General features: G+C 42.8%; 2 protein-coding genes across 3 annotated transcripts; both read left to right on the forward strand.

Moving 5' to 3' along the window:
• Window positions 1-341: 341 nt before the first annotated feature.
• Window positions 342-13618, forward strand: LOC112265246 (calpain-9). Its single transcript, XM_024442377.2, has 19 exons — window positions 342-679; window positions 1703-1772; window positions 2041-2159; window positions 4050-4183; window positions 4452-4620; window positions 4906-5075; window positions 7928-8005; window positions 8152-8312; window positions 8613-8770; window positions 8945-9153; window positions 9369-9405; window positions 9487-9567; window positions 10283-10340; window positions 10579-10643; window positions 12202-12270; window positions 12408-12486; window positions 12723-12839; window positions 13006-13064; window positions 13205-13618. Exons 1-19 carry the CDS (start codon window positions 509-511, stop codon window positions 13229-13231), a joined length of 2031 nt encoding a protein of 676 aa, XP_024298145.1. The 5' UTR covers window positions 342-508; the 3' UTR covers window positions 13232-13618.
• A 1971-nt stretch (window positions 13619-15589) lies between these two features.
• Window positions 15590-24111, forward strand: LOC112265248 (protein LTV1 homolog). 2 transcript variants are annotated; one of them, XM_024442380.2, is made up of 11 exons: window positions 15590-15778; window positions 16235-16366; window positions 17449-17658; window positions 18258-18348; window positions 19670-19802; window positions 20038-20248; window positions 22187-22314; window positions 22458-22600; window positions 22801-22853; window positions 23068-23268; window positions 23582-24111. In XM_024442380.2, the coding sequence occupies exons 1-11, from the start codon at window positions 15776-15778 to the stop codon at window positions 23693-23695; spliced, it is 1419 nt and encodes a 472-aa protein (XP_024298148.1). In that variant the 5' UTR covers window positions 15590-15775; the 3' UTR covers window positions 23696-24111. The 2 variants fall into 2 exon arrangements, with proteins under 2 accessions (XP_024298148.1, XP_024298149.1); XM_024442381.2 differs by having other exon boundaries at window positions 18261-18348.
• Window positions 24112-24120: the final 9 nt, after the last annotated feature.

Genomic DNA, 24120 nt, shown 5'->3' on the forward strand with positions numbered 1-24120 from the left:
CTTTTTAAATGGCCTTTTAATAACGTCATAGGATCAACTATTTCTCCACAAATTGATCCTGATCTTTAAGATCTAAAACTCGATCTTGTGCTGTTCCACTTCAAATATACATAACATGTTAGCAGTGACTTAAAATCTGTCACTACCTAAAACCAGACATTCTAGAACACATTCTATAGTGAACTCTCATATCAGAGAGCGAGCAGTAACAGCCAGTTGGGCAGGGAAAGTGGGTGAGGTCAGGTGTGTTGCCATGGGAGTGGACAAACCAGTTTATGTCTGGAGGGTGTGTGCCTATCTACCCACCTGCTTGACAAGCTTGTGTATGTGGTTTGGACGGAGTGACATCAAAGAAACAGGACTGGCAAAACACCAACGCCCCTCTCTCTCTCTCTCTCTCTCTCTCCCAGTCTCTGTCACTGCTCACAAACAAGGGACATCTCTCCCACACACACACACCGTCCTTCTCCATCTCTCCCTAGTTTCCCCTTTAGTCTGAGCCATCAAGATGCCCACCAAGTCGATCAGCACCCAAGGGGATGGGAAGACGTTTGAGCAGCTGAGGCAGGAGTGTCTACAGAAGAAGAAACTGTTTGAGGACCCAGACTTCCCTGCCTGCGACTCATCCCTCTACTACAGCCAGAGCGTGCCCATCAACTTTGAATGGAAGAGGCCTGGGGTATGTAAGCTATAGTACAAATGGTCTACTACGAGGGCGCTAATGTGACAAATACAGTAATTAGTGGTAATTACAGTGTAATTAGAATATTTGTAGTTGATCATTGAGAAGGAATGGCAGATGGTAGCACAAATGGTAGATTGTGCTAATTTGATCTGAAGGCAAGACACTATACAATGTTAAAGTACAGAAGACTATAATCCTTATATTTACCTTGTTCACATTATATCAAACCTCATGACCTGGCCAGTTCTGTCCGTTGATGACAAGCTTTTATCCAACCATCCCTTTAAAACCAGTACTGTAAGAAAGGAATGTATTAGCCGATACTTTTATTTGGCTAATATCGAATTCCCTTTCTGCAGTGTTCATGTCTTGAAACTTGGAACTTTAAAATGTCCTATGTACACAAATGAAGCTAGAGATGCTGTACATGCCTGTCTCACGTGTAGGGCACAGTCTTCTGGAATGTAGCCTTGAAGCATGCATTGAATGTTTTCTCTCTGTTGACTTTGCTGGGAGTGGTGGTTATGTGCTCAGAGGTTAGCTAATCTTAGGAGTTTACGCTAGCCAGTTTTCACTCATTGTATATCCACAACAACTTTCACACTGTGCATTTCAATACACACCGCTAACCACACACTGCCATTGAGAGTGAGTGCCTTGCCAAGGTTGATACAGCAGTGTGTAATGAATAAGATCTGTGATCAACCATTAAAACTAGCATACCTCAAACCTCCAAGAAAACCATCTATCCCTGTAACATTAGATACTAAAATGGGAAAGATCCAACTAAGATCCTATTTATGATCCTTACACATTTTTCTCTCGGGTGACCCTTGTGAATGAATACCTGTACCGCCTCTCTGTGTTTCTGCGTTCCAGTGACTGGGGACTGATTAAGACGCCAGGAATGTGAACACACCTACCCGAGGCGGCAGAGTCACTCCTAACCCCATCTCCGTTTAAACCTGTTTCTCCACTGTCACTAAGCCTCTTACACCTGCTCCTATTCTTTTACAGGAACTTTGCGAGAATCCCGAATTCATAGTCGGTGGGGCTGACAGGACAGACATATGTCAAGGAGCACTAGGTTTGTATACATAATGCTTCTTATATGATACAAATCGTATATCATACATCCATATCCAAACACTAGAAATAACAATGAGATATTTGTCTGGGGACCACAAGAAAGCAGATTGCGGGCTTGAAAAGGCCCCCGGGCATTGAATTTAAAACTTAGACTCTAGCATCACATACGACAGCTAAGATGGGGGGTTATGTCCATGGCTTTCAGTGTGTAGGTCCTGACTCACTAAATCTCTCTCTCTCTGTCTGTCACTGTCTGTGTCACCCAGGGGACTGCTGGCTCCTGGCAGCCATTGCCTCTCTGACCCTCCATAAGGAGACCCTGGCCAGAGTGGTGCCCAACGACCAGGGCTTTGACCGCAGCTACGCTGGCATCTTCCACTTCCAGGTAGAATCACCCACAAAAAATCGCCCACTATCAACTTTTATTGACAGAACATTGCATTTTATCTATATGACAATATTACATTATTCACAGAATGAATATTCACAGAATATTCACAGAGTCTTAAATGTTACTTTTTCTTGCCACTGTAACAATTATGTAAACCATTTGGAATTATCTGGATTTCTGAATTAATTTGACAAATGAAGATCAGGTTAAATTGTAAGTCACAACAACAGACAAACACAGTGTGCTTATACTAATAACACACAAATTGTGTTTTTCTTGTCTATATTGAATACATAATTTAAGCATTCACAGTGTAGGTTGGAAAAAGTATGTGAACCCCTAGGCTAATGACTTCTCCAGAAGCTAATTGGAGTCGGGTGTCAACTAACTTGGAGTCGAATCAATGAGGCGAGATTGGAGATATTGATTAGAGCTGCCCTGCCCAATAAAAAAACTCTTAGAATTTGAGTTGGCTAAACATGCCACGAACAAAAGAGATCTCAGAAGACCTAAGATTAGGAAATGTTGCCATGCATGAAGCTGGAAAGGGTTACAAAAGTATTTCTAAAAGTCAGTCCACAGTAAGACAAATTGTCTATAAATGGAGAAATTTCATCACTGTTGCTACTCTCGTTAGGAGTGGCCGTCCTGCAAAGTTGACTGCAAGAGCACAGCACAGAATGCTCAATGAGGTTAAGAAGAATCCTAGAGTGTCAGCTAAATACTTACAGAAATCTCTGGAAGATGCTAACATCTCTGTTGACGAGTCTACGATATGTAAAACACTAAACAAGAATGGTGTTCATGGGAGGACACCATGGAAAAAGCCACTGCTGTCCAAAAAAACATTGCTGCGCGTCTGAAGTTCGCAAAAGAACACCTGGATGTTCCACAGCGCTACTGGCAAAATATTCTGTGGACAGATGAAACTAAAGTTGTGTTGTTTGGAAGGAATACACAACACTATGTGTTGAGAAAAAAAGGCACAGCACACCAACATCAAAACCTCATCCCAACTGTAAACTATGGTGGAGGGAGCATCATGGTTTGGGGCTGCATCAGGGCCTGGACAGCTTGCTATCATCAACAGAAAAATGACATTTTTTATCAAGACATTTTGCAGGAGAATGTAAGGCTATCTGCCCGCCAATTAAAGGTCAACAGAAGTTAGGTGATGCAACAGGATAACAACCCAAAAGACAGAAGTAAATCAACACCAGATTGGCTTGAACAAAAGAAAATACGCCTTCTGGTGTGGCCCAGTCAGTCATGACCTCAACCCAATTGAGATGCTGTGGCATGACCTCGAGCGCGGTTCACACTAGACATCCCAAGAATAGTGTGGAACTGAAACAGTTTTGTAAAGAGGAATGGTCCAAAATTCCCCCTGACCGTTGTGCAGGTCTGATCCGCAACTACAGAAAATGTTTGTTTGAGGTTATTGCTGCCAAAGGAGGGTCAACCTGTTATTAAATCCAAGGGTTCACATATTTTTTCCAACCTGCACTGTGAATATTTACACTGTGTTCAATAGACATTAACAATTAATTGTTTGCGTGTTATTAGTTTAAGCAGGCTGTTTGTCTATTGTTGTGACTTAGAGGAAGATCAGATAAAATGTTATGACCAATATCTGCAGAAATCCAGGTAATTCCAAAGGGTTCACATACTTTTTCTTCCCACTGTACATAGTACTTACTGTATTGACATCAGTGATTACACAATTCTTTAGTTAAAGGAAGTCATCCGTAATTATAAACTGGGTGGTTCGAGCCCTGAACTCCGCGTTGCGTCGTGGCTGGATACAGCCCTTAGCCGTGGTATATTGGCCTTATACCTCACCATCTCGGGCCTTATTGCTTAAGTATAGTCTCTCTCCTCCAGTTCTGGCAGCACAACAGATGGCTGGACGTGGTGGTGGATGACCGACTGCCTGCTGTGAGGAACCGCCTGGTGCTGCTCCACTCTGCCTCCAACAACGAGTTTTGGAGCGCACTGCTGGAGAAGGCCTATGCCAAGTATGTTTAACTTGTAAACTTTGAAAAGTACAGGTATAACATTTATGCAAACTCAAATAGGTGTTTTGTACAACTATTGTCACTTATCGTCACGTTTGCTTGATAGTGTGTAGTTCATGTAAAACATGAGTATTGGATGATTGTAACCAATTTTTCACCAAATGCATGCAGACACTCCGCAAAGCTTGGATTCATTTTCAGATGCCTGCTATTTGACGCCAATTATATCTCTAGTTAACCCATTCCATCCCATTCCTTGTCCTGTCAGGTTGAACGGGAGCTATGAGTCCCTGAAGGGAGGCTCTACCCTGGAGGCCATGGAGGACTTCACCGGCGGCGTGGGGGAGACGTACGAGACCAAAAGTGCTCCAACTGACCTGTTCAACATCATGAAGAAGGCCTACGACAGAGGCTCAATGATGGGCTGCTCTATCGACGTAAGGGCCTCCAGACCAGTTTCAATGAAAGACCATTATACATGTGGTCCTTAGACACCAGGTCCCGTATTTCCAAAGCTTCTCAGAATAGGAGTGGTGGTCAGATATAGGATCAGTTTTTGTTTTTTTAGATTACAATGAATAAGATAATATAAACAGGGTGAACCTGATCCTAGATCTGCACTCCTACTACTATGAGAGACTTTGTGAATATGGGTCCAGGTTTGAGAGACATAGTCCTGGTCTTTTGTGGCTGATACAATTTCAGTTTTTTCTTCTCTCCAGATCACCAGCTCTGCTGAGTCAGAGGCCCAGACAGCTTCTGGTCTGGTGAAGGGACACGCCTACTCCATCACAGGCCTTGAGGAGGTTAACTACAGAGGGAAAAAGGTCAAGCTGATCCGGATCAGGAACCCTTGGGGACAGGTGGAATGGAACGGTGCCTGGAGTGATGAGTGAGTCCAGTTAATTTCCAACAGGTGTTGCTGAGATGAGTAGGAATAAAAACCAGCATACACTATGCATTATAGGAGAGTGGTTATTCTGTCATCTGTTCTCTCTCTTCGATGGCTCTGAACAAACTTTATTTAACTCTCTGCAAACTGGAAACGATTTATCCGGAGGTTGCATTCATTGTAGCTGGGGATTTTAACAAGGCTAATCTGAAAACAAGACTCCCTAAATTTTATCAGCATATCGATTGCGCAACCAGGGGTGGAAAGACCCTGGATCATTGTTACTCTAACTTCCGCGACGCATATAAGGCCCTGCCCCGCCCCCCTTTCGGAAAAGCTGACCACGACTCCATTTTGTTGATCCCTGCCTACAGACAGAAACTAAAACAAGAAGCTCCCACGCTGAGGTCTGTCCAACGCTGGTCCGACCAAGCTGACTCCACACTCCAAGACTGCTTCCATCACGTGGACTGGGAGATGTTTCGTATTACGTCAGACAACAACATTGACGAATACGCTGATTCGGTGTGCGAGTTCATTAGAACGTGCGTTGAAGATGTCGTTCCCATAGCAACGATTAAAACATTCCCTAACCAGAAACCGTGGATTGATGGCAGCATTCGTGTGAAACTGAAGGCGCGAACCACTGCTTTTAATCAGGGCAAGGTGTCTGGTAACATGACTGAATACAAACAGTGCAGCTATTCCCTCCGCAAGGCTATCAAACAAGCCAAGCGCCAGTACAGAGACAAAGTAGAATCTCAATTCAACGGCTCAGACACGAGGCATGTGGCAGGGTCTACAGTCAATCACGGACTACAGGAAGAAACCCATCCCAGTCACGGACCAGGATGTCTTGCTCCCAGGCAGACTAAATAACTTTTTGCCCGCTTTGAGGACAATACAGTGCCACTGACACGGCCTGCAACGAAAACATGCGGTCTCTCCTTCACTGCAGCCGAAGTGAGTAAGACATTTAAACGTGTTAACCCTCGCAAGGCTGCAGGCCCAGACGGCATCCCCAGCCGCGCCCTCAGAGCATGCGCAGACCAGCTGGCCGGTGTGTTTACGGACATATTCAATCAATCCCTATACCAGTCTGCTGTTCCCACATGCTTCAAGAGGGCCACCATTGTTCCTGTTCCCAAGAAAGCTAAGGTAACTGAGCTAAACGACTACCGCCCCGTAGTACTCACATCCGTCATCATGAAGTGCTTTGAGAGACTAGTCAAGGACCATATCACCTCCACCCTACCTGACACCCTAGACCCACTCCAATTTGCTTACCGCCCAAATAGGTCCACAGACGATGCAATCTCAACCACACTGCCCTAACCCAACTGGACAAGAGGAATACCTATGTGAGAATGCTGTTCATCGACTACAGCTCGGCATTCAACACCATAGTACCCTCCAAACTCGTCATCAAGCTCGAGACCCTGGGTCTCGACCCCACCCTGTGCAACTGGGTACTGGACTTCCTGACGGGCCGCCCCCAGGTGGTGAGGGTAGGCAACAACATCTCCTCCCCGCTGATCCTCAACACTGGGGCCCCACAAGGGTGCGTTCTGAGCCCTCTCCTGTACTCCCTGTTCACCCACGACTGCGTGGCCACGCACGCCTCCAACTCAATCATCAAGTTTGCGGACGACACAACAGTGGTAGGCTTGATTACCAACAACGACGAGACGGCCTACAGGGAGGAGGTGAGGGCCCTCGGAGTGTGGTGTCAGGAAAATAACCTCACACTCAACGTCAACAAAACTAAGGAGATGATTGTGGACTTCAGGAAACAGCAGAGGGAACACCCCCATCCACATCGATGGAACAGTAGTGGAGAGGGTAGCAAGTTTTAAGTTCCTCGGCATACACTTCACAGACAAACTGAATTGGTCCACTCACACAGACAGCATCGTGAGGAAGGCGCAGCAGCGCCTCTTCAACCTCAGGAGGCTGAAGAAATTTGGCTTGTCACCAAAAGCACTCACAAACTTCTACAGATGCACAATCGAGAGCATCCTGGCGGGCTGTATCACCGCCTGGTATGGCAACTGCACCGCCCTCAACCGTAAGGCTCTCCAGAGGGTAGTGAGGTCTGCACAACGCATCACCGGGGGCAAACTACCTGCCCTCCAGGACACCTACACCACCCGATGCTACAGGAAGGCCATAAAGATCATCAATGACATCAACCACCCGAGCCACTGCCTGTTCACCCCGCTGTCATCCAGAAGGCGAGGTCAGTACAGGTGCATCAAAGCTGGGACCGAGAGACTAAAAAACAGCTTCTATCTCAAGGCCATCAGACTGTTAAACAGCCACCACTAACATTGAGTGGCTACTGCCAACACACTGTCAATGACACTGACTCTACTCCAGCCACTTTAATAATGGGAATTGATGGGAAATGATGTAAATATATCACTAGTCACTTTAAACAATGCTACCTTATATAATGTTACTTACCCTACATTATTCATCTCATATGCATACGTAGATACTGTACTCTATATCATCGACTGCATCCTTATGTAATACATGTATCACTAGCCACTTTAACTATGCCACTTGGTTTACATACTCATCTCATATGTATATACTGTACTCGATATCATCTACTGTATCTTGCCTATGCTGCTCTGTACCATCACTCATTCATATATCCTTATGTACATATTCTTTATCCCCTTACACTGTGTATAAGACAGTAGTTTTTTGGAATTGTTAGTTAGATTACTTGTTTGTTATTACTGCATTGTCGGAACTAGAAGCACAAGCATTTCGCTACACTCGCATTAACATCTGCTAACCATGTGTATGTGACAAATAAAATTTGATTTGATTTCTTACAGGTCCAGGGAGTGGAATGTGATCGACAGTTCTGAGAAGAAACGCATTCTTCAGAACTCCATGGATGATGGTGAATTCTGGTTAGTAACAACAGCGATTGTAATAGTTTTACATCTGGCACTACATCAAAGTTTCCCGCATGTTCAACAGCAATAGGTTTTCCAGTGGCTTGGGGACCACTCGTGTATACAAGACTTTTCTGAATCAAAATGGTTGCTTATTTCAGGATGGAGTTTGAGGACTTCAAGGCCAACTACGACAAGATAGAGATCTGCAACCTGACGCCGGACTCTCTGACGGACGAAACCAAGCGGAAGTGGGAGGTGAACATGTTCGAGGGCAACTGGATCCGTGGCTCCACCGCAGGCGGCTGCAGGAACTTCATAGGTGAGAGGACAAGGTTGCAGACCGAAATGTAATAAATAGACTTAACTTGATTCCCTATTCTACATGAGAGATGAACATGTATGTTCTACACTGTACATTTCTATCTGAGCTTTGTAATGTGACAGTCAGCTTGGTTCATACAAGTTTGATGACCCAGATAAAAGGAATGGCAATTGTATCTTTATGATGAATCCACTGTGCCAGAAGTGACCAACACTGATTCTGGAATGCCAGATAGTGTATGTAGGCTTTTGTTCCAGCCCAGCAACAATGCAACCATTTAAACCTGTTTTCCTCCAGATACATTTTGGACCAACCCTCAGTTCAAGCTGACCCTGCTGCATGCTGACGATAATAATGATAAGTGCAGCGTGGTCATCGCTCTGATGCAGAAGAACCGCCGTGCGCTGAGGAAAGAGGGACTGGACCTGCAAACCATCGGCTTTGCTCTTTACGAGGTTAGAGAGACAACAGGCAAAGAGACCATATGCACAAACAATAGGAATCCATTGCCTTTCAATTTCCTAGTACATGCTACCTGTAGTTACTGTTATTGTGGTTCATCACAAAGTTCCCTATTAGAATTTGAAGGGTCTCTAAAAACATGTCCCTCCCTCTCTCTTCTCCCTCAGGCCCCTGCAGATGAGGACCATCTGGGGAAGGACTTCTTCCGGTACAATGGGTCCAAGGCTCGCAGTAAGACCTACATCAACGTGAGGGAGATCTCCGAGCGCTTCACCTTGCCCCCAGGGAACTACCTGCTGGTGCCCACCACCTTCCAGCCCCATGACGAGGCCGACTTCATCATACGCATCTTCTCTGAGAAGGCAGCTGGAACCATGTATGATATTTACGTTTGGGAGTATTGTCTGTGAATCAGTATTAGTTTCAAGCAGATAGGTTAAAGGAAAGCCCTTGATGGCTATAGCCAATCCACACTAAGATTTGTTTGACTTTTAATATTGCGTGTAGCCTAAATTGTCATTCAATGTAAGATTTGCTGGACAAGTTAATGTATGTGATAGAAAGCTAATCACAGGATGTTGTCATCAACAGGGAGATGGGAAACACAGTAGATGCTGATTTGCCCGATGTAAGTACTCTACTATTGAATACCACAAAACTGCAATGCTCTTTACTTCCCGTTGATGATGTATTGTGATGTATCTCTCAGCCCCCAATGCCCAGTCTACCAGAGGAGGAGACGGATGAGGAGAAGGAACTGAGGAGAATGTTTGAAAAGATTGCTGGTTCGGTAAGAAAGTAAAAATATTATAAGAAATGAGGAGAGCTGTTTCTGCTAAACTGGCAATGTCACTGATTCAGATACTATGAGCATGTCGAAGGAAAACAGTAATGTCGTACCCCCTGGTCATAAGACTGTTAAACGGCTAACAACTACTGCTCTCCCTCTTATAATATCCCACTCCCACAGACGATCCACACACTCTACCCACTCTGACACACACACACCTTCACTGTCACTCTTACTCACACGTGCATACAGCCTTACTCACACACTCATTATTGATGCCACACACCCCCTCACACCTACGCTGCTGCTAAAATGATTAGGGATTAGATTTATTACTACCATTTACGCTGTGATTAATTGATTATTGATTTCCATTAGTATCTAGCTATTTCTGCTACTGGTCACTGTTACTCCTCTATACATGTATATATTACCACAATGTATTTATATATTCCTGCTACCAGTCACTTTTCAGCCCTGTTTACATGTATATCCTACTACCAGTCACTTTTTATGTATAAACCCACCTCAACCACTCCAGTACACCTACATTGAATAAGGTACTGGCACTGACCTGAAAGAGCTCTCAACGTAAGAATTTCACTGTACTGGTTTACACCTGTTGTGTCCTGTGGCGAATAAACTTTGAAACGTGCGCGCCACTCATTGGTCATAGCCTGAATATCATATTTTGTCTATTGTGTCTTCTCCTTAGGACCAGGCCATCTCTGCAATGGAGCTTCAGCAGGTGTTGAATGGAGTACTTAGCAGGAGTAAGCAGCCCTCCTCTAAAGTCACATCCATTGTGTGTTATTACAACTCCGGCGTTAGCATAAAGAGCAATTCAGCGAATGTCATTTGAATACACGTCCACACGCACATAGGTTGACTCTTGACTCTTTAAAGCTTAAAAAAAAAAAATTGCACACTCTGGGTCTGTGATTACAGATTTTATAATATTATTGTGATTATTTTAAGGATTTGTTATGATGTTCCTCTCTTTTCCTTCAGGGAGAGAGATCAAGTTTGATGGTCTGAGTCTCAACACCTGCCACAGCATCATCAACCTGATGGATGTATCCTCTACCTGTCCTAAACGCCTATAATGAGGCTTTGGAAAATGCATTATTGTGATCAATATTGGAGTCATGCTTTTACAATATACACTATATATACAAAAATATGTGGACACTCCTTCAAATTAGGGGATTTGGCTATTTCAGCCACACAGTTGCTGACAGGTGTATAAAATCAAGCACACAGTCATGCAATCTCCATAGACAAACATTGGAAGTAGAATGGCCTTACTGAAGAGCTCCGTGACTTTCACTGTCATAGGATGCCACCTTTCCAGCAAGTCAGTTCGTCAAATTTCTGCCATGCTAGAGCTGCCTTGGTCAACTGTAAGTGCTGTTATTGTGAAGTGGAAACGTCTAGGAGCAACAACGGCTCAGCCGTGAAGTGGTAGGTCACAAAAGCTCACAGAACGGGATTGCCGAGTGCTGAAGCGTGTAAAAATTGTCTGTCCTCGGTTGCAACACTCACTACCGAGTTCCAAACTGCCTCTGGAAGCAACGTCAGCACAATGACTGTTCATCAGGAGTTTCATTCAAATAATTTCCATGGTCGAGCAGCCGCACACAGGCCAAAGATCACCATGCGCAATGCCAAACATCGGCTGGAGTGATGTCAAGCTCGCCGCCACTGGACCCTGGGGCAGTGGAAAGGCGTTTTCTAGAAAGATGAATCATGCTTCTGTAACGGATGTGAAACGCTAGCTTAATTAGCGGTGGTTCGCGCTAAATAGCGTTTCAATCGGTGACGTCACTTGCTCTGAGACCATGAAGTAGTAGTTCCCCTTGCTCTGCAAGGGCCGCGGCTGGAGCGATGGGTAACGATGCTTCGTGGGTGACTGTTGTTGATGTGTGCAGAGGGTCCCTGGTTCGCGCCCGGGTATGGGCGAGGGGACGGTCTAAAGTTATACTGTTACACTTCACCATCTGGAAAGTCTGATGGATGAATGTGGATTGGCGGATGCCAAGAGAACGCTACCTGACGGAATGCATAGTGCCAGCTGTTAGGTTTGGCGGAAGAGGAATAATGGGGTTGTTTTTCGTGGTTTGGGCTAGGCCTCTTAGTTCAAGTGAAGGGAAATCTTAATGCTACAGTCTACAATTACATTTTAGACAATTTTGTGTTTCCAACTTTGTGGCAACAGTTTGGGAAGGACCTTTGCTGTTTCAGCATGACAATGCCCCTGTGCACAAAGCGAGGTCCATACAGAAATGTTTTGTCGAGATCGGTGTGGAAGAACTTGACTGGCTTGCACAGAACCCTGACCTCAACCCCATCGAACACCTTTGGGAAGAATTGGAACGCCGACTGTGAGCCAGGCCTTATCTCCCAACATCAGTGCCCGTCCTCACTAATGCTCTTGTAGCTGAAAGTAAGCAAGTCCCCGCAGCAATGTTCCAACATCGAGTGGAAAGCCTTCCCAGAAGAGTGGAGGCTGTTATAGCAGCAAAGTGGGGACCAACTCAATATTAATGCCCATGATTTTGGAATGAGATGTTTGACGAGCATGTCCACATACTTTTGGTCATGTAGGCTACTTCCCTTGACAGATCAATCCAGGTTGACAATTCAGGGCAGCTTGAGTTCCAGGAGTTCAAGGTCTTCTGGGAAAAGATGAAGAAATGGATTGTAAGTACAGCAGGACTACATTTTGCTGTCAGTTAAAATATCATATACATTGTTATACAATAGCCTATGACGGCAATTTAATATTGAACATGTGTGTGGATTGGAGGTGATAACGATGTCTATGGTGTTGGTTGCAGATGCTCTTCATTTCTTATGACACAGACCGGTCAGGGAAGATGTCCTCCTATGAGCTCCGCATAGCTCTCAAAGCAGCAGGTGAGAATACTACGTGGTACATAGGGTTAGAACAAAATGCCTGCATAGAAGGTCATATCTCAATGGTAGAATGCTAGTGTTGAATCCTGCCTTTGATCTTGAAGGTCTCTTTCTCTGTGAGTACTCCCATGCTCTCTCAAGAAGACATTTCAGGGGGCCAGAAAGACGAAGGCAAAGGTGTGACTTGAGGTGTGAATCAGAGCCTAACTAGTAACATTCTGTCTCCACCATCCAAGGCATGCATCTGAACACCAAGCTCCTCCAGCTGCTTGGCTTGAGGTTCGCTGATGAGAACTACGATATCGACTTTGATGACTACCTCACCTGCATCATCCGCCTGGAAAATATGTTCAGTGAGTACCAAGGGACTGTACCACCTTATGGGATGTAGCTGGTCAAATAACTTGTATTTTTGTGGAACAAGTAAACACTCAGAGATGTTTAATGCTTTGGAGTTGTTGGACATACTCAATAATATGTTGGTTGTTGACAAAAATATATACATTTGTCCTCCCCCAGGGGTGTTCCAAGCATTGGATAAAGGCCAGACAGGCCAGGTCAACATGAACATACTGCAGGTATAATAAAAATGTGTATAATATGAACATTACATTTTGTATAATACGTGTATATGTTTCCACTGTAAAGTCCATCCGGTGTGATGTGCCCACCAAGACATGATTTGCTTTTGATTATGAAATGACTTTTGTCTTTTCAGTTCCTCCTTCTTTCCATGAATGTCTGAAGAGGATCCAGCAGAAGAACAAAGTTAAATAACAGGCTTGGGATGCAATATGTGTTGCTTGCAAATACACTAATCTCGAGTCGTTCCTGCTGGGAACATATGCATATGCTATGTAGTAATAGCTATGTTTTAATGTTGTATGCCTTTGTCTATTTTGAATTCACTCTTTTGTTTTAAAATTAAACCAACATGATTGTGCCACAGTTTGGATCTTATGCCCATTGTATTTGACAATCAGGAGAATTTGTATTAAATTCTGTTTACAGAGATGCTCCAAAAATAAACAATGCACTGATCAAGTTTGAAAAGTTGCATCATGTTGACACCCTGTATCAGTTGATTTCTCAGTTTGGGATGAAACAAAATTAAAATATAGTATAAATGTAATATCTGCTGTTTGTGTCTGATCTTTAGATTTCTCCGTAAAATATTCAAATGTAGAATACTGTATCTCAGCATGTGTAAGAGGGAATTAAACAAATTGCCCTACTTAAATAACCAAATATCTTGGTGGATCTCCAATGAATCGATATTGATTTTGGGCTCTGATATCACACGCTGCAAGATTCTTCACTTGGTGTTGAGGATTGTCGATACCACGCTGTCTCGAGAAAACAATGTGATTTAATGTAGCTAAAAGGAGCTGTGGCACAAAGCAGCCTCAAATATTTTCTGTCAGACATTCACGCTTGCCAGAGTTGAAATATCTAGCTAACATTTAGAATTGAATAACATTGCTTGTGAACGTCAGAGATGTAGCGATTTCACAATGTGGCTTTGATTAAAGGCAAGTACAAACGTATACTAACAGTAGTCATCGCTCCTTCTCTAGTCTACACGTTATGGGTGATGCGAAATAAAGTCATCTCACTGGATTCTTTGGCGAGCTCTCATTGGCTATTGCTCATCTCACGCTACAAAAGCTTTGTATGTTTTGTGCCAATAAATAAAACGGGCTGTAATCACAACCGGCGGTGATTGAGAGTCCCATAGGGCGGCGTACAATTGGCCCAGCTTCGTCAGTGTTTGGCAGGTGTAGGCCGCCAATGTAAATAAATTGTTCTTAACTGGCTTGCATCGATTCCTGTTGTTCATTAACGATTAGTTTGGTCGTCTGGGGTTATACCAACGGAAGATGGGGAACACATGTATTAGGGAAAGGGGGATACCTAGCCAGTTGAACAACTGAATGCATTCCACTGAAATGTGTCTTCCGCATTTAGCCTTAATCAACATCCACGTCATCGGCGCCCGGGGAACAGTGGGTTAATTGAACTGTCAATCAATACCTGACCCTCAGAACCTACCTTCCATTAATCCTGTTGACTCATCTGTAGGAGAGATTTGTTTCTCATTTGGTCCATTCAACAACATAGCGATTTGAACCTTGTTTCAGCAGTATGTTGTATCTATCCATACCTTATGGATAGCATGTCCTCCTACCCGCACAAAAGGTAACCGCCTTATTGGAACGGTTTTATTGATAATATCTGTCGGGGGAAAAGTTTGGATGTTGCCACACACATACCTACTTGTTAACTAAATTAAGGAAGTTTACTTTAAAATTATTAATAAATATTATCCTGCCAACCACTATATGAACAAGTTTAAGAAAAATTAAAATTGTGCCTTTTGTAATGACCACCCAGACACCGTGATGCATTTGGCATTGTATTCATGTAAGGAAACTGTGGCAAGACATCAGTATATTTATAATTGAACGCATTTATGAAGATTTTACACTATTGTTGAGAGATGTACTGCTTGGATTCTTTACCTACGATAGAAATAAGTTGAAACAATTTTATGTAATTAATTTCATTCTTTTGGCCACATTTCATATTCACAAATGTATATTTCTAAACAAAACATTTTCTTACCTTACAAAAAGAAATTGAACTATATTTTAAGACAATTAAATACTCTAACAAAAAAGCTGTTAGAATTATAAATGTATGTCTGTCCCTTAAAGGTCCTTGTGTAATGTGATATTGTACCCCCCAGCCCAATTGTCCTTTGTATATTATTTATATATACTTGTGTTCCCCATGTACTTTCTGTATTGATTTGTTAATAAAAATAAATAAGAATAATATATTTATACAAAATTACTGCCTTGCGTACAACTACACATTTTTACCTTGTCAGCTCGGGATTCGATCCAGCAACCTTTCGGTTACTGGCCCAACGCTCCTTCCTACCCGCCAGGCTACTTACATTCCACTTGCTTGGTTTTCAATTAACAATTATTTCATACAGAGAATACATACTTTGGCAACATAATATATTAATACAAATTCAAGAATGTATAGCAATCTGATGTAGTGTATGAAGTGAACAAACTACACCCCTTTAGTCCTGTGAAATGGTTTGTTCCAAAAATGGTAGAAGCAGCGTGTGAGGAAGGAGTCGTCGTGGATAAACAACATTGACCATTTTTTCTATTTAAATCCCCGTAAATTACACTTTTAGCGCGAAATAAACTGTAACAAACGTTTTTGTAAAAATAATTTTGACGTGTGTTTACAGCGGTCCAATTGAACTATGGTAAGCACACTTTCAGCTGCCAATGTTGTTTTAGCTTTGCTAGCTTAGCATGCTATATATATATATATATATATGTGTCGACGGATAAGTAGCTAACTTACTAACGTTAACGTTACATACATAATACCAACTGTTGTGATTGTCAATGACTATTAAACCAAATGTGTTAGTTAATATCTGTTCTTTCAAATATGGGTGAGATTGATAGCTTTAGCAATAGCCAACCAACTAGCTTGTGTGTTGGTGTTTGTTGTTAGCTAACTAGCTAGTCCATCAACAACAATTTACATTTCAAAACAGTTCTTTGTGTACTGCCTGATCCTCATATACAAAAGGCTTGTGATGAACAGTGACCACTCAACACAGGTCACTGACATATTGCTGCATCTGAGCCTGATACAGTTGACCCTAAGACTATGTAACAAGTTACATTATCTACATGCCTTTCTTTTCTAGCCTAATAAAAGGAAGAAGGCATTTATTGACAAGAAGAAAGCGGTGACCTTCCACCTGGTCCACAGAAGTCAGAGGGACCCCCTCGCTGCTGACGAGAAAGCACCGCAGCATGTCCTCCTACCCGCACAAAAGGTAACGTGTACAGTGGTTCCCAAGCTTTTCCGGTTACTGAGTATGGTTACACGCACAAAATAATGAGATTGTGGATAGTCAGATTAATATACATTTGATTAAAACGTATACATGTTTTCCAAGAAGAACAATTCCCCTAATCCGTTTACATGGACACGTCTGAAAAGGCTACCTGTTGGCGCTCTGATAAATGACGAAAATCGCTAATCAAAATAAACGTTCTACCACAGTGAACATGTTATTTTCGGGAAGCATATTTAATTCTGAGTTCGAACATGTAAAGTTTGTATGTGAAAACTACTTGTAAGACGCATATGTTCAGTTGCACCATACTCACTTCATTCGTGATAAAGGAGGCTTGCCAGCGCAGATCAAATACACCGCTGGAATGCCGATTAAGGTGTTTACATGCCCAAATAATTTGAAAGATTGCTCAGAAAAGCAAGTTTTAATCGGCATATGTTTACATCGATTATGACCTTGTGTCGATTAAGACAGAGTAAGGTGTTTACATGAGTATTGCATAGAAAACGTACTCACTGTACCATCAACTGAATTTTGCTCAGCCCTGAGTACCACTGAAGTACCTCTCGTGTGCATCTTACCTGTAGGACCTATGGTCTCATGAGTCTTGAGTATTGTGCTTCAACATCTGCATTGCTTGCTGTTTGGGATTTTAGGCTGGGTTTCTGTATAGCACTTTGACATCTGCTGATGTAGAACGGGCTTTATAAATACATTTGATTGAGAGTCTTGTCAAGTACCCCCTGTGGATAGACCAAGTACCCCCAGGGGTTCTAGTACCCCTTATTGGGAACCACTGTGTTAGTAAAGTCTGGTACATGTACTAAGGTATTTAGTGTTGCAATGGAAGAAATGGTCACAGTTTTCATCTAAAGACATCCATTGGTTACAATATTTAGGCTACTTATCATAGTAGAAGAGTTAATCTTCAAGTCAAAAACATATTTGTTGAAGATATTCATTGACCAAGGACAACCAAGATATTTGGTGTGTGTAATCCTGCTTTATGTGCACAATTGTATGTTTTGTGTCAGTCTGTAACCACTGTCTGTGTTCAGGTGGAGGTGGAGAAGCGGCAAGAGGAGCAGAGGGAGTTTGGGGTGTTTTTCGACGATGACTACAACTATCTGCAGCACCTGAGAGAAACGGCTCGGCCTGTAGAGTGGGCTTCATCTGGCAAATCACAGAGAGGCAAACGTACCCATGACCTCCAGGATGGGGATTACGAGGAAGATGATGATGATGAGGAGGAGGAAAAGGTTACTCCTGTAAGTTTAGCAGGAGGTCCAGTGGTTGTTGCTGAGTGGAACGGTTGTGAAAATGTTTGGGCTATATATTGGACCAAACTGCTTATGGTGTAAATACAAGGCAAAATTATCTGGTCCTTTGTTAACACTGTAGATAGCTGGATTCGTTTTTAAAGGCTGGAATTTGGGAGATCAAATTTCCCCAGTTGTGACATGTCAACACATGACAGTGGCTTTCACGATGGGGTGGCAGGTAGCCTTGTGGTTAGAGCATTGGGCCATTAACATAACGTTTGCTGGATCAAATCCCAGAGTTGAAATGGTAAAAATCTGTTGTTCTGCCCTTGAACAAGGCAGTTAACCCGCTGTCATTGTAATTAAGAATTTGTTCTTAACTGACTTGCCTAGTTAAATAAAGGTTAAATTAAAAACAAAAATCATATTGTGTAGGTTGTGGTACGAGTGACTATAGGATGGGGTGTGGGGGCAACATTAGCTATCATGACTACATTTCTATGAATAACCACTTTGCATTTTATAGCCACAGTGCGTAGGGTAGGCAGTTTTATTTGAGGTAATTGTGATAAATGAAAGTATTAAACTTTTTTTTTAAACTTCAGCAGACCGTCTCCTTCAACTTGCCCTCCTCTGTGTTTGCGTCAGAGTTTGAGGAGGAGGTGGGAATGTTGAACAAAGCTGCCCCCATCTCAGGTAAGAGGCCTCTGCCAGTAACAAAACCAAACTCCAGAAAGATGCCATTTTGGGTTATTTGTTTTATGGCCAGGTCATTATTCTAAATCAGTGAATTCTTCAAGTTAACTCTTGTCCCTCATGGCAAGCTTCAATGCCATACAACTCTCCTTCCGTGGCCTCCAATTGCTCTTAAATACAAGTAAAACTAAATGCATGCTCTTCAACCGATCGCTACCTGCACCTGCCCGCCTGTCCAACATCACTACTCTGGACGGCTCTGACTTAGAATACATGGACAACTACAAATACTTAGGTGTCTGGTTAGACTGTAAACTCTCCTTCCAGACCCATATCAAACATCTCCAATCCAAAGTTAAATCTAGAATTGGCTTCCTATTTCGCAACAAAGCATCCTTCACTCATGCTGCCAAACATACCCTTGTAAAACTGACCATCCTACCAATCCTAGACTTCGGCGATGTCATTTTCAAAATAGCCTCCAATACCCTACTCAACAAATTGGATGCAGTCTATCACAGTGCAATCCGTTTTGTCACCAAAGCCCCATATACTACCCACCATTGCGACCTGTACGCTCTCGTTGGCTGGCCCTCGCTTCATACTCGTCACCAAACCCACTGGCTTCATGTCATCTACAAGACCCTGCTAGGTAAAGTCCCCCCTTATCTCAGCTCGCTGGTCACCATAGCATCTCCTACCTGTAGCACACGCTCCAGCAGGTATATCTCTCTAGTCACCCCCAAAACCAATTCTTTCTTTGGCCGCCTCTCCTTCCAGTTCTCTGCTGCCAATGACTGGAACGAACTGCAAAAATCTCTGAAACTGGAAACACTTATCTCCCTCACTAGCTTTAAGCACCAACTGTCAGAGCAGCTCACAGATTACTGCACCTGTACATAGCCCACCTGTAATTTAGCCCAAACAACTACCTCTTTCCCTACTGTATTTATTTTATTTATTTATTTATTTAGCTCCTTTGCACCCCATTATTTTTATTTCTACTTTGCACATTCTTCCACTGCAAATCTACCATTCCAGTGTTTTACTTGCTATATTGTATTTACTTTGCCACCATGGCCTTTTTTTGCCTTTACCTCCCTTATCTCACCTCATTTGCCCACATCGTATATAGACTTGTTTATACTGTATTATTGACTGTATGTTTGTTTTACTCCATGTGTAACTCTGTGTCGTTGTATGTGTCGAACTGCTTTGCTTTATCTTGGCCAGGTCGCAATTGTAAATGAGAAGTTGTTCTCAACTTGCCTACCTGGTTAAATAAAGGTGAAATAAAAAAATTAAATGTTTTGTCTCAAAGGACCCAGGCTGGACATGGACCCAGACATCGTAGCTGCTCTCGATGAGGACTTTGACTTTGACGACCCAGACAACATGCTGGATGACGATTTCATTTTGAAGGCCAACGATGTCAATGGAGCTGTTTGCGTGGGGTAAGAATATATATTTTATATCAGTTTCATTTGTTTTTACCAACCCTTAGTCCCATTTAATTTGAGCTATACCAATCAAGTTACAATTGTTGAGAAAGAGGATTGCTTTTTGTGGTTTCAGTTTCTTACTGAGAGCTGGTTGATATCTGCTAATTGAAGTCGTGTCCCAATAAGGCTGTGCTCTCCCAAGGCTCTTTGTGCTGTTGGAAACCTCTCTCTGTCTCGCTCATTGCAGTGACGATGATGAAGAGTGGGAGGATACAGAGGAAGAAGAGAGCGACTCTGAGGGGGACGTTGCCTCTGGTGATGAGGATGGCGAGGGGCGCCCCAGGGAGTTCATGTTCATGGACGAGGAGACGAAAACTCGCTTCACAGAATACTCCATGACCTCGTCAGTCATGAGGAGGAACGAACAGCTCACGCTGCTGGACGACCGCTTTGAGAAGGTCAGTGAGCCCTGGACATCCTTTTTGGGTTTGGACCTGGGTTGCATTTTGTGACCTTAGGTAAAGATAAACTGTGAGTGACTGGCTGTTCTAACAGCATAAACACTGTGAGAGGGCTGTGGAGGTCACAATTAAGTCAGTTGTTGATTGTCAAGGAAATAACTGTTGGTCTCACGGTATCTCTCAATGTCTTCCACATTTTAAGAAGCCTAATATACGTTTGGGTTTTATGTTTTGATTTTTAATACATTGTACGGCTGCATGATGAGACTGATGATTTTAAATAAGTTGCTTGAAAATGCATGAGCTCTGCTTAGTTTTTTTTCTGCAACCTGTACACACTCCAATAGCCTCTCATTGACAATTCGACAAGCACTTGATAATGCCTCGGATTTCACAGCGGCATCCCCTTTGTGGCCGTAATGCACCCTAAAGAAATCCATGCCTTTTGCAGCCCGGAGTGCTGCGTTGTGCCCTTCTCCCTGAGTGCGCTGCGCAATCTGAAGCGTCTCTCACTCACACGGCTCTCCGTCACGTGACCGGGTCTTGTTCACAGGCTACAAGTTAAGACATGCGCAACTGCTGGCGTCCTTATCCAATTCCGAGGTGCATATTGAAGATCTTGGAAGAGCTGTCCACATTTACTTTTTGTCAGCCAAAAAGATGAGTAGGCCTAAAGAACAGCCAAAGCACTAGCCTATGTTTATCTACTATCCCCCATAGTACAAAAGTCTATTTTGTGCGAGAAATAAATATTCCAAACATAGTCTGGGACAGTTGTGGGATGCAATGGATCCCAAATTAATACAACCACTAGCATCAACAAAAACTGTTTTATGCAATGTGAAGCAACAGATCAGAACATTTAGCTTAAAATGTTGATAAACTATTCAGCTATTTCTTCACATTCTAAGCGCAAATGTTCCATTAGCGAAAAACACCATCAAAAGTGACCAAAAATAGGATTATGTATGTAGTGCTTTTATTATTAAGGTGCATTTGTATGGTGTAAATTATCTTTCCCAAACTTATGTCTGCTTATGTATGCCAGTTAGGCTCTATACCCCTTGTAAAGCAGATTAATGTGCCTAATTTTAAGAAGTTATTTGGCCACTTTAGTTGCGATACAAACCTTATTACAACATATAGGCCGATGGGCTAGGCTACATGAGGTGTGTGACTATGATTCGAACAAGTCACACAAAAAAAGATTCACAAGTGATAGGCTAATATTGTCACCCATCAGACTATTCTTAATTTAATCTTGTCTTTACATATGCTAAATAACATATGTGTGAATTTGTATTTAGATTTGACCATTATCATGTGTCAACGGGCAGCGGGAAAAATACATGTCATCTATGCACTTAGTAAATAGCGAATGGGGGACGCTTTTCCCCGTGGTTTATTTTCATGCCAGCCAGGTAGGCTATACTCCTGTCATAAAGAGAAGCAATGTGCTTAATATTAGGAATGATGAGAAATACATGTACTAGGGCTAGCCTATAGAAAGCTGATGGGATCCTCTTTTTAATAGAGGCCATCACTCTGTTTTCTCCCCCAATTGCATAGCCTATGGAAATGTTGCGCAACATGAGCTCATGGGCTCTCATGAAGTGTTTTGATTACATTTTTGAATACATTTGCATTGATGTCAGAGTGATTAGAGGGAAAATTGAGCGCTGAGTACCAGGTAGTTTGGTAGGCTACTAATGACCAGCAGCATCAGCTTGGAGAAGCCTAATTACCGTGACTAAACAGTCATGTGGAATTTGACTGGCTCCATGACTCGTGACCACCGGTGTGGCGGTAATACTGTCACCCGCAGCAGCCCTACACTCAGGTGCTGATTTCAACTAATGATATTCATTTAATTCAAACAATTATTTCAATTAATATCATTGTATCATTTTCCAAACTTGTTTCTGTCTCCCATAGTTTTTCGAGCAGTTTGACGAGGATGAGATTGGGGCCCTGGACAACGCTGAGCTGGAAGGGCATATCGAGCCAGACAGTGCTCGCCTGGAGGAGGTCATCAAAGACTACTTCAAACAGAAGGAGTTAGAGTGAGTGTAACTCTATAGACATAGCAATACTCTTAGATAAAGACCGAAGTGGACGTCCTCATTGGACACAATGGATTATAAGTCTTTGTATGTGTGTTTAACTATAGATAATGACAGTAATTGAATCAACTGTATTCTTTCAGCTACCAGAGGCCTGACGCCCTGGGTCCTAAAGAGCTGCCAGTGGTGAGGGAGGAGGAGGAAGATGAGGACGAAGAGGAACAGGAGATGGAGACCATTGTCCTGACGGCACCAGCAGAGAAGTGGGACTGTGAAACCATTATCAGTAAGTGAGTCTACTAACCGTGTTGCTATTACCTCTGTCTGTTCAGTAACTAACACTTTAAGATTACCATTGTAGTACATGCCTGATGACATAATTCTGTTCTGATGACATACGAATTGGCTAGATGTTTATTACCATAATTACTACATTTTCTTTTTTTATGAATATTTGAAATCCTTTGTTTTTCTTTACTATCCAAGGTACCTATTCGAATTTGTATAACCATCCAAAAATCATCAAAGATCCACCAAAGGTAAAAAATGTTTTCCTCGGTTGTTTGAGCGAAGATAACAGAAAGAAATACATTGTCACGTATTAAGTTGCATGTCTAACGTTCAACATTTTGAGAGGCTTTTAGCTCGTCTTCCTACACAACATTAGCTACTAAGTTGTGAATTCAAGGCATCAGCTCAGGGCCATTGTTGCTGAGATGCCTGTCCTGGTGTATTTCTGTGTTCTCTAATCAGGCCAAGCCCATCCGAGTATCCACCAGGACAGGCATTCCTCTGGACGTCCTTCCCGGGAGGGGCCTGACAGCCAAGCAGGCTGAGCGCATGGAGCGTATCAACGACTCAGACCTGCCCCGCGTCGCCACACAGCACCGGCCTCGCGAGGAGAGCAAGGAGGAGCGGAAAGCCAGGAAACGGGCTATCAAAGAGGAGCGCAAGGTAGGTTACTATACTCACGACTAATAGATCTGTCTGGCCCTCCCTACTGGTTGTTCATGTAGAGAATTCATTTATTATTGGGTGGGTAACAAAATAGTTGAAAAAGCTCCTGGAACAATGGTCATAGTGTGCTCCATTTAAATATCACTATATATCTCTCTCTCTATATATATATATATATATATATATCACATTCTATATATAGATATTTTTTGTAAGTGTCATCTATGAATACGGTTCAAGTATTTAGATATCTTGCAGAAAGCTTTTTGTTCTTCACCATTGACACCATATTGCTTGTATGTTTCTACAGGAGCGAAGAACAGAAAAGAAGGCCAACAAAGAGGCGTTCAAACAGGAAAAGGTCTATCAAGAGAAACAAATGTTGAACCTGCGTTCCAACGTCCAGGGTCTAAAGCTGTCTTAGCTGCCCAGATGGAAGATGAATTGGGACTGACTTTGTGCTCATCCTCTTAACTGGTTTACTGATGAACAACAACCCTGCAACTGCCATTTTGCAGAGGACCCCAACACGAGGACTATGGGCCGTGTGACATTCTTTGCGAAGAGTTCAGAGATTGATGTAGCCTGGTCACAGATCTGTTTGAGCTCTCCCCAACCCCTATGGTCGTCACAGTAAGAGTCTGCAAGACTGCACAAACAGATCTAGGACCAGGGTAATTCCGATGTTTTTTTTTTTATAGAACTGTTCTGAAGGTAGCATGTCAATCATCAGAGTGCAGTTCACAAACCATTCTACCTTATACAATAAAGCTAAAGATTCTTCTTGGGGGGGTTTTGTCAAGAGGAATTACAGAAAATAAAAGTCAGTGGATATCTTTAGTAAATACT

The sequence above is a fragment of the Oncorhynchus tshawytscha genome, linkage group LG02, assembly GCF_018296145.1.
Source record: "Oncorhynchus tshawytscha isolate Ot180627B linkage group LG02, Otsh_v2.0, whole genome shotgun sequence".
NCBI classification, from domain to species: Eukaryota; Metazoa; Chordata; class Actinopteri; order Salmoniformes; family Salmonidae; genus Oncorhynchus; species Oncorhynchus tshawytscha.

Excerpts from the sequence above, each read along its gene's own strand:
- LOC112265248 (XM_024442380.2), top strand. Across the intron at positions 20,249-22,186 it reads TGGACGACCGCTTTGAGAAG|TTTTTCGAGCAGTTTGACGA; the intron begins GTCAGTGAGCCC and ends TGTCTCCCATAG. Across the intron at positions 22,854-23,067 it reads TCATCAAAGATCCACCAAAG|GCCAAGCCCATCCGAGTATC; the intron begins GTAAAAAATGTT and ends TTCTCTAATCAG.
- LOC112265246 (XM_024442377.2), top strand. The coding sequence starts at position 509 with ATGCCCACCAAGTCGATCAGCACCCAAGGGGATGGGAAGACGTTTGAG. Across the intron at positions 4,621-4,905 it reads TGATGGGCTGCTCTATCGAC|ATCACCAGCTCTGCTGAGTC; the intron begins GTAAGGGCCTCC and ends TCTTCTCTCCAG. Across the intron at positions 8,313-8,612 it reads CGGCTGCAGGAACTTCATAG|ATACATTTTGGACCAACCCT; the intron begins GTGAGAGGACAA and ends GTTTTCCTCCAG.